Source organism: Phaethon aethereus (genome assembly GCF_964289735.1).
Source record: "Phaethon aethereus genome assembly, chromosome: 1".
NCBI lineage: Eukaryota > Metazoa > Chordata > Aves > Phaethontiformes > Phaethontidae > Phaethon > Phaethon aethereus.
In genome coordinates this window covers 67,884,958-67,895,749 of record NC_138575.1, presented here as the reverse complement: position 1 = coordinate 67,895,749, position 10,792 = coordinate 67,884,958, and the positions used below count along the sequence as shown (strand labels likewise).

General features: G+C 38.7%; 1 protein-coding gene across 1 annotated transcript in view; it reads right to left on the bottom strand.

The window, feature by feature from the left end:
- Positions 1-336: 336 nt before the first annotated feature.
- IPO8 (importin 8) overlaps positions 337-10,792 on the bottom strand; it is a gene marked incomplete at both ends in the record, with an annotated part of 46,120 nt that continues 35,664 nt past the window's right edge. The window contains 4 exons of the mRNA XM_082009686.1: positions 337-434; positions 1,138-1,254; positions 1,931-2,164; positions 3,613-3,818. Of these exons, the coding sequence (XP_081865812.1) occupies positions 337-434; positions 1,138-1,254; positions 1,931-2,164; positions 3,613-3,818 (655 nt within the window). The remainder of the gene's footprint in view (positions 435-1,137; positions 1,255-1,930; positions 2,165-3,612; positions 3,819-10,792) is intronic.

Sequence of the window (10,792 nt, the reverse complement as noted above, 5' to 3'; positions counted from 1 at the left end):
CAACAGAAGGCACTGTTATCCATATGGATCTATCAACTCTGCACAGCAAAAACCTGAGAAGTGCAACTCAACTAGATGCAGCCTGGCCCCTCCCAGTCATTCAGGTTCCGTGAGGACAAATGTTTCCTTTCAGTCCATCAAATTATAAAAACACCACAAGAATTTGTACATTACAGTAGCTGGTTAGAAAGAGCATTCTGGTGGGGGAAGCACACTGCTATTTTCCAGAAAACCTTCAGCAGCATTAAATTACCCTCCCCTATCACTCAGAAGTCATGATGATTTCAAGAAAATGTAATGATGAGACCCTTCCCATTGACCTTTGTAGTTGATCCTTCAGTTGCCACCGGGAGTACTTCCAGCAAAGTTAAATGGTGTGATCAGTCCTTTGTTGTCAAATGTGTAGCCACTTTGCTGTTCTATTGTCTTAGTCTCTAGAATTCAAAGAAGGGAAAGGCTATGAAAAATAGTCTATAGAGAACTCTTTTGCCAGAGACAATGCAGCTCAGCTAAGAATGCAAAGTTGTAGAAAAAACTCTTGGTCGAGTCAAAATTTCATTCCCTAAATGAAGTGACGGTAATAAATTACACTCAGATTTTCTCTAAATGCATAAATGCACACACCTCTACAACAGAGCTGAGAAATTAATCCCCCACAGTATCAGTCTATGTTACACTATTCTACATGCTTTTTGATTAAATCTGAATTTATTTTCCATGATGCAAGCTTTCTAAACATCTAAAACCTTACATTGACTGTGAAGGCAATGTTAGTGGTTAAAAAGTTACATAACTGTTAAGCACATAATAATCCATGGTAATCTTCATCAAATGCCTGGCTGACAGCTAGATATTGCCTTCATTTGCTCTTCATTTCACATGTGAGATTGTGCAAAACTAGTTCGTACCCTATTCAAAGAGCAGCACATGTCAATGAGAAGGAAATTCATTATAAGCAACAGTAATGTCTGTGAATAACATACACTTCCAGGCAAGGGATAATATAAGCACAATATCCTACTCACACTTCTCAGGAAAAGTTAATTAGCACAGATATTTATTCTCTCTGTTGTTACAGATTAGATGCAGTTCCAATATCCCTGCAATAGATAAAATGGCCCCAGAGGAGTGACTCACCTGCAGCATTTCGCCGGTGTTCTGCTAATGTATAAATTTCCTGCAGCTGTTTCTTCTGATCCTCACTCAGTGGTGCTGTCAGCGAGTGGTACCAGGCTGCATCTCGGCTCTGCACCGCTGTCAGAAAAGGAATGAATAAAAAGTGATTATCAGGTTACATTGCAAGTTAATTTCCTAAGAACAAAATAAACCACACAGAATCCCTGGTTGGTTTTAGAACAGCATTTGCACTGCAAAACAGGTTCGGTATTCCTGTCAGTTTTTTTAGCACAGAATCCCCACTGTAGTAGAGGCAATCCATTTTGGAGAACTTAATTACATCCTCTGCTTTCTGAAACAGAAAGTTAACCATGTGGCCATTATTCATGGACAATGATGAAGTGAATCTTTTAATTCGAAACCTGTATCTTCGATAAAGCAACAGGATTAGTCAAACAGCAAAGGGAGCAAATAATTTCTCTGTTATGATTTTAACATCTAGAAAGTGACAAATATTTCTATATATAGGAGTCCCTCTAGTGACCGAGTCCCACTTATTCAAGCTGTGATGGAAAAGTTCTGAAAGAGAACATGAAGAGAATCTCTGGCTGTATTTGGTACCATTTGTTTTTTGCAGTACTTGTAAACAAACAAACAAAAATCTTAGGAATAACACTAGAAAGCAAGATCACATTTTCCAGTTTTAATAATCTAAATTATTACTCAAAGAAAAAGGTTTTTCTCAGTGATGACCATAAGCATCTCTCAACTATTTCATCACCTTCTATCATTCTGCCAACTAGCAAACACATACCTAAAAGTGCTTGTGTAAAAAACTGGTATTCATCAACACCATTTTCAAGGTCAAGAGGTGTGCTGAACCCTTCAAGAGCAGTCTCTTCCAATGCATCTTCATCCCAGTCATCATCATCATCATCTTCATCCTCTTCCTCTCCACCTCCACCACCACCCCCTCCTCCTCCACCAGGGTTCTCTTGCATCACCTGGCTCACTTCATTTGTCTCCTCCTCATCACTCGGTATCTCTTCTGCAAAACCATTGATGCATTTTGTAAAACAAAGTTTAAAAATTATAAGGAAACAATGACATATGAATGAAGAACAATTAATAAATCTAGGTTTTGGCTAGAAAGTGGACCCTCTGTTTATACCCTTCCCCCAAAATCTTAGAACTAGAAAAATGAAGCTGTTAAATGTTTCCTACATTCAAGATCAGTTGTTTCAAAGCAAACCTGGGGAATGTGAAACTGCCATCTTTCTTCTTCTTTCATTTATGCTGTCATTATGTAATTATGGGATCCAAAAATTCTGAGGAAATGTGTCTTTGCCAAAGTGTTCCATCACTGTGCTTTTTAAATTACGAACAAATAGAGACTTACACAGACTTCACAAATTGACACAGAACAAAGAGAAAACCAGATGTAGACCAAATGTTTGCCTGCTATTCTTCACAGTGCTCCTTTATTTGAACAAACTTAAAATAGCATCTTTCGCTTACTTTACCTTCCATTCCACTTATGAAACAACTATTACATCCTGAAGTAAATGCAACTCCAACACGCAATTCTCAATGCTGCTATTTCTTACTTAAGGAAAAACATTCCTGACTTATAATCAAGATTAAAAAAATTCCCCTCCAATTCCAAACCTTCAGCCCTTCCTGTGTTAACAGTTTAGAAGGAATAAAGATGACTATATCTGCAACAAGCAGAGGGATTGAATCACAGAACAGAGATTTGAAAATTACTGTGCTGTTTCCATACTGTATTCCTATGCATTGAAAAGAATTCTGTAATTCTATTACAGAACAAATGTGTGAAATTTGAGTGTATCTGTTTACATCCAATCTAATTTTCAGACCTCAAACCATTTATCTCTTGTTGCAACTCAAATCAGTCACACATATCTTCCTGCAATGCTGTGTAAAATTCACACCCCGCAATTCCCTCCAAAAGGTATTCTTTGATGTTTTTTCTCTTCTGGCAGACACAGCAATAAGAGGTGTCTGCTCCAGGGACCTCAGTTGTCTCAAACCTCACTTTACAAATCACTTTCCATTTGGACACAGACAACTTGCTAGGATTTCCTTCAAAGTTCACCAGAACAGGTGTTTCAAATAGTTGGCTACTAGGAAGAGCTCCTCTCCAGAATCAAGAATATAACCAGTGAAGTCCTGGCAAACTCCTGCTGCCTGTGTGAGAAGATGGGGCACAACACAACCCAGAAGAGTGGACTCGCAAGTTTTATGGTTACTCTTAAACTAACACTGCCCTTTCACAAAGTGTTAGCTGTTATACATTGAAATATTTTGATTATATTTTGGGAGGAAAAATCAATTCCTAAGATGATCTTTCAAGCACCCAGTAAGCCTAGCTATTTTCAGCAGACTAATGAGTCTTAAAAATGAACTGCAATTTCTTACCCCCTTTAAATTAAATCCAGACAAAATCCACAATGTGAAAAGGGGAGATTTTACCATTATCTTCTGCAACGTGTTTTTCATCTTTAGCATGATCCTCATGTTCTGTGAGTTCTCGTGAGGCGCAAACTTGTTTTAAGCCCAGGAAGAGGAGGAGGATTGAAGGAACAATCTGGGCAGCCACAGCATCCACTGCAGGTGGTCGGTTCTGCAATTCCATTAGGATGCTCAGGCCTATTATACACATCTTTCTGTCATGGAGTCTGAAACAACACACACATGTTAAACCAAAAACAGATTTTCACTGCAAGGATATGTAGAGAGCATTCAAGTCCTGGTGCTTGACATGGCAGAAGACAATGTCACAGAGACTATGTTCAAAGCTCCTAAACACATTATTTCCTTTGTTCTGAATGCAAGTTCCCCAGTGGGAATTATTTGTCCAATAACAATTAAATACCTTTCAAGCACTGGTCAAATTCCTGCAACAACTGTTTCTGATTACTAAATGCAAAGTTTGTAATGCTAAATAAATACTGTTTAATAATTATGTAGAATATCTTGTCTTTAATAAAGCATTTGATACAGATTATCATCATTAAATAGGATGGAAAATTAATTTGCCTTGGCTTCAACAGCAATACTGTTGCAGGGATTGAAATCAGCAAGAAGACTTTTAGTGAAGAGTAATGATATGCAGGAATGCACTGAATTGCTGGGTGCATTTATAGAGTGCCACAGGACTAGCCGTATTTAAACATGTATTAAGAGTCCATCAGAGTGGCTGTATTATACATCCAATTTCCGACACCACCTTGAGCCACATTGCTAATTCCAGTGAAAGAAAGGAAATAATTCCACCGTATCAAGAGTAACTGGCAGTATACTCAAACAGGGAACTTGCAAATGAGTAGACCTCCAGTAAACCAAACAAACTATAGATAACTGAAGGGAAAGAAAATAATGAAATTAGTAGGAGAAAGTTTTTTATGTGACCATAGCCCGGAAACTAGGTAAGAGCCTATGCTCTTAAAAATAAGAATTTATTTTCACTTTCAGAAATAGAAGTTATTTGCAAACGAGAAAGGGGAACATTCTTTAACTGCCTCTGCAGATACTCTCTGGTTCTTGTGTACTAGAAACACCAGTAGTATTCAACTCTTCTCTTAACATTGTTATTTTGCTTTTAAGGGCTTGAGAGGAGCTTGTTTTGTTTGAACTATTAAATTTGATGCTGACAGCTTCTGTGCAAGCCTTCTGCAGAACAAGTAGTTCCAGCAAGAAGTTGCAGCAAAACCTAGAGAAACCAAGCAAACCTCCAGAGCTGTCAGAAAATGGCCATCCTCCAAACTATCGGTAGATACTTCCGTTGCTGAATCAGTTTTACTTTGTAATGAAGAGGATAAAAGTTGAGAGAGAAGAAACTAGTAAGATATGCACCACAGACTACAATAAAGCTTACAGAAGAACAGCCAGCTCAATCCACGACTTCAAAAATTGCTATAGAAATACCATTTTTAAAGTGTTTACAATTTCATTACCAAAGACCCATATAACATGCTACTGAACTATAATATTCTTTAAGTAATACAAGTGATCATGTATTACAGCTTTATGAACTTTACATGTGTTTAAACAAGGCTGGGAACCTCGAGGGATTTCATTACACCTCCCACATTGTTAGTCCTGTTAGGGCTCAGCGAAGTGATTCCATTCTCAGAGTAGTTGACAACAACAATAAATTATATATGATCATGCATAACACTATGATCACAGAAGACCTTCCAAAAAAAAGAAAGTCAGCTGGCATATCAAATGACATGCTTCATCATGTTGGGTTTGGCTGCTCCATTACACATGTTGAAAAATGTACCAAAATGCAAGTAGGCGAAGAGCGTCCTTCTATCACCGCTAACTATACTTTCTTTTCAGAAGGAACAGGGCACAGAAGAGGGCATACAGATCAACCAAAGAAACTGAGTCAGAGGAAACAGGGTCAGCTTTCATGGAAAAAAAATTAAACCACTTCTGTCACTTTATCTGTGAGGAAACAGGCTCATCGCCATTTGCTTTCATGCCAACACTATGAAGACCAAAATCCAAGCTAAAGATGATGCTACTTATGAATGAAGCATAGCTTTTCTGGGACACTTGTCCTTATTGCAAGTACAAAAGGAAAGAACTTTCTCTACCTCCTCCCTCTGCCAGCACCTTCATCCAAGTTTGACCAACGCTCTGTAATTTATCCACAAGACTTCTATCCAGCATCTTGACACTGGGAAGCCATGAAATTTCTTCAGGCCCCAAATGTACAACGAAGGAATTTCAGTGTACATGCGTCAGTCGTTAATGACACGTGGCACTACCTTTTGTAACACATCTGAAAAAGCTACTGTTACACAATGCCAACTGCAAAATGCAACACAGTATAATGTAAAAAGATCTTACTAATGAGTGGCTTAACTTCATACTAAATTATCTTTTCTGGACAGCAAACGAAAGTGCAAGAATCAAGCATTACTGTTTAAAAGGGAGTCATCATTAGGAAGCAGCCCAAATGGCCAAAGAAATACAGCATATTTGTCATGCTCCATTTTCAAGCTTCTAAACAGAGAAGCTCTAAGAATGAACACATGTCTTCAGAATATGCATGTTATTAGAAGGGCCAGCAGGACAGCAGAAATGCAGGCATCAAGCCATCTTTAGAGAACCTGAGCCAGGACTCTTGTTTCTTCCACCTGCCAGTAGAGACAAACAGCAGGATAAGCATCTGCCTTACCTGAAGTTCAGCATTCTGCTACGCCCCAGCTGTATCAAGTACACACAGGACTGAACAAGCAAAACAGAGTTTGATGTCATTCACGTATTTTTGTAATGGCAAAGAATGGTTTCAGGACCATTCCTTTGCTATCAAAAGGCTCATTATTTCAGCACCCTTCCATCTGCACAGGGGAGCCTGGATACAATTCTCCTTAGTGCTCTGAGATCCGTACTTACTTGCTCGGCAGCACACAATAGTCCTCCCTAATAATCAGGGTCTCTGCTTGCTCCCTCAGTGGTATATCAAGCCCGGAGTGCTAAACATGCAACACATGACAGTGCAATGCACAACTCCTAGGCAAGTCTGTTTTTAACAAGCTCTCTGTGGTCTTCATAATCTGCAGTACCTTTTCTTGCTAATACACTTCTTTTCAATACAGGACAAAAAGATCTAAGAATCTTTTGTATTTTAAACCAAGCTGAAAGGATTTCAAAGGGAAATCACTAAGCCTTTCCTTTACTGGTTTGCTGTACTCCTTTATGTGAGGACCAAGTTGCTTTCTATTACATCCGTCCAGTTACTGGACGAACTGCAAATAATTAGCCATTGCCTTCCAGTTGCAAAGTTGGAACCAACCCTGTTTTCCTGTATAAGATTGGGATTTTATATACAACTCTGAGAAAACTAGGATTTCTAACTATTTAAACTCCTATCAAATAAATCCCCCTATTCAGCTTCTAAAACTAAAAAATCACTTATTTAGGGCTCTTTTGAGCAAGTTAGATTTTCCTTTCATCCCAGTTTCTACAGAAGAATTTTTAGTATAAGAGTAAGCATTAAGTCACGCAGAAGTCTCACCCAAATTTCAGGCTGTCAGGTACAAAGGTGGAAAGCAGTAAGGAACAAATGTTTTTACAAATGGTTTTTCAATCCCTTTCTCTTATCCAATTTTAAGTTACTGTAGAAAATATTTTGAAATAAATACAATAAACTGTGGTACATGGGCCCACATCCACACACGTGTAACATCCATAATGACATACTGGATTTATGCACAGTTTTACAATGAGTTCTGAGTTCTCCTTGCCTGGATCATTTTTAACATTCCCAATTTCTAATCAGTTCTAAATAGTTTCCATATTTTTAATAACATGGAAGAACAGTTACTTCCCATAGCTGCTCTTCCCCCACCTAAGATGTATTATTCTCATGGATTCCACCTCATGCGTTCACAAGAGCTGCGCAAGAAATACTGCATTCTTTTGGCAAACACCATTGGCTCCAGCCTGAGAGCATGCAGACACGCACAACCCGACTGCTGGCAGAGCAGGATCTATAGGTACTAGACTTCACAGGACCAGAATGACACAGGGGTGTCATTGTGATTATGGGGACAAATAATTGGGACATTGGGATTTATGTGGACAAAGCATCTTGAAGAGCCACTGTTACCAGTAAGTCACAGATTTTCTGCATGATGGACAAAGAAATAGCAGTAAAATTCACCTGGTCTTTCACACCTGGAGGTGAATCTACTTTGATCTTCTCCAGTTTCTCTAGGATCTGTGACTCTTCCAACTGATTTGACTTTAAGCCTAAAACTGCCTCTTGCTGGAAAGCAATCTAACTGTAAAGCACTAAATGATGGCTGGTGAGAAAAAGGACTATACAAATCAGGGTGCCCAGTGCTGTCTTCACTGATGAAGACATGAAGTCTGCAGAGGTGGACCCAAGGAAGTGTTTCAAGAAAGCCAGATTTTGTTTGGATTTCTGTCTTCTCCTGTTCAGTTAGGCCTCTGAATATCTGGCTGCTGTTCAGATTGTGACCCTTACTACCCTTACTAAAACAAATGGTCTTATAAAAGCAGTGCTGTCCGGAGGGAAAAAGAGGAAGTCCCTTACATCACACCACAGTGCCTGACAAGCAGTACTATACCTGGAAGCCATATACTGAGGAGACAGCACAGAAGGAAGAGATTTTTTAGATTTAAGCAATATTACAGATATTTATTTCACTGCTGGTAGCAGCAGATCAAAGAGATACATTTTAATCTCCTGCTACTGCTGTTCAAGTGCAAAGTCTAAGCAGAATCTAGCATGACAATCTCTGTGTTTAATTTTCATAGGCTTTGTCAACTTTTGTCTCAACTCTAAAGAATTTAGTTGAACAGTAGTTGCAGTAGCTGATGTTTTTTGAAAAGCAACACAAAAGAACTGAAAGTTAAGCTGTAGCTTGAGGTTGGAGCCTAGTCACACCTTGCAGCACCTTCCCCTCTGGATCTGACTGGTTTCTCACTGAATGCTCTAGGATGAACTGTTTAAGGCTAGAAATATCTTTCATTTTTTATTTCTTTTAAAATAATTTATTTCTTTTAAAAAAGGAATTACAAGTTTACCACCTATAGGGAATTTCTTCTTTCATACTGTCTCTCTAAGCATTCAGCATTTGATATGCAGTAGAAAAAATGACAGCACAAAGAGCTGAATCCCAAGAACCTTGCTTCAGCCATACAAAAAATCGGTATACGGAAATCCTAAAAAGTCTTGCTCTTTTGTAAAGTTGACAGATATAAAAATAATGCAGTAATTAACAATAATATTACCACAAGATGTGGGAGAGGCAGACTTAAAGATGCCCTTTTTCAGCCACTGGCACTCCAAAAGAAATGAGGAACATTGGGTCCTTTATGCTTTCTTTGTCACCAACTCAAGTAATCCCTCTAATTGAGATGTGTATTTATGTTAAGATACAATACGTACTACAGACATTTTGTATACACAGCAGGTAGAAGTCGTCAGAATGCTTGTGACAATATGAACTGTCCAGTTTTGATATAATGAATAAGAGATTTTTTCCCCCACTTTTTATCTGTTTAATTTAGTACTTCCAATTTTTTTTTTCTTTAAGAAGAGACTGCTGTGGTAATACCTTCAAATACAGACACGAATGGGGAATCAGCACAAAGCCTGTATACACCAAAGCAGGCAATTTCTCTTGTATCTCCATCTGGTTTTCACTCTAGTAAAACAGACAGTATTTATGTGCAGACATGAAATGAGGTAGTTTATGCTGCAGTTCTACAAACTACTGTGCTTTCATCCTCATCCCACTAAATTGTGGGCAAAGGAAAACAATTTTTACGGTGTACGTTTGGTATGTGTTTTAAAAATACTACAAAAGGACATGCTGAGAGCAAAACTCACATACAAGATTTAGTCATTGATTGACTGGGAGTCATTATTTTATTACAGTTATGAAAGGTAACGCAGTGCTATAGTACACCACACAGTTCTGAATTCAAGATGGACACTGAAGCAGTAATGCAGCTACACCAAGATGCCATATAATTCTGTTTCAGAAGTATTAACTTCAATAAGAATTGGTGTGGACAAAAGCTATTTGGATGACTGGGGAGTGGAGAAACCATCTTACAAGAAGTCCCTCTAAAGACCTGTTTAGAATTGGAAAGACAAGACTGCATCAATAGATAACAAGTAGGAAAAGAATGAAAACCTATAACAAGGTATGCATCTATGGGTCAGGAGCTTGCCTGTCTCGGCCCGTGCTCATTCATGGCATGACTCCTAACACGCCGACACTTCACTTAGTCTGTTGGCATAGACTATGCACAGAGAGGACGCGTTCTAAGCCTATCCATACACCGGCTGTCAGCTGTCAGCCTCCAATGACAAAACGTAACTCATAAAAGGAAGGTGAGAGGTAGCTGTTAACTACATCTTGACTGTCCGCTTTGCCCTTAGGCGGATTTGAATCTCACAGTCAGATGCCACATCTCAGCTGAAAGGCAAGCACTAACTGTCGAGCACCGGACTTCACATCCACCCAGCACCAAGTGCATGCTTAGCTGTGTGATGACAGGCTTTGTCCACCTCCGTTTACTTTACAAATGTTCAGCTTCTGCCCAAGTTGCACCCTAGTGCAGTGTACACACATGTTCAAGGGAGGTTGGAACGAAGTTTAAGTTCAGGAGTATGCTCAACAGTTAGTACATCAATGCCATAATGATAAATACACAAAGCTAATCATGAACAACTCACAGTTAAAAAAACTTTATAAAGCAGTTAAAACCACTTTATAAATATAGAATAGAAAATATGTATGCACTGTGTTTCAGGAAAAAAGTTAACATCTCGCTGAAATCCTGCTGGTCAGCTCTGAATATTACTCTCAATGCATGCTGGACCATCTCTTGGAGAAGCAGACAGTTTGTCATTAAAGAACTTAAAAGAATTCTGAAATATGATATGTATCGTACCCTTGCATCCTCACAACACACAAAATTCAGCATGTAACTCAACAGACCTGGAAAAGTTACATGGACATAGGTCACCTTTACTGGCATCACAGCAAGATGTGGTGATTAGACCTGACATGGATTACTGTTATTTAGACTAATCAAGGAATGAGAACTCTTTCCTCAACATGACTAGGGATACAAACAGAAGTGAACAAAA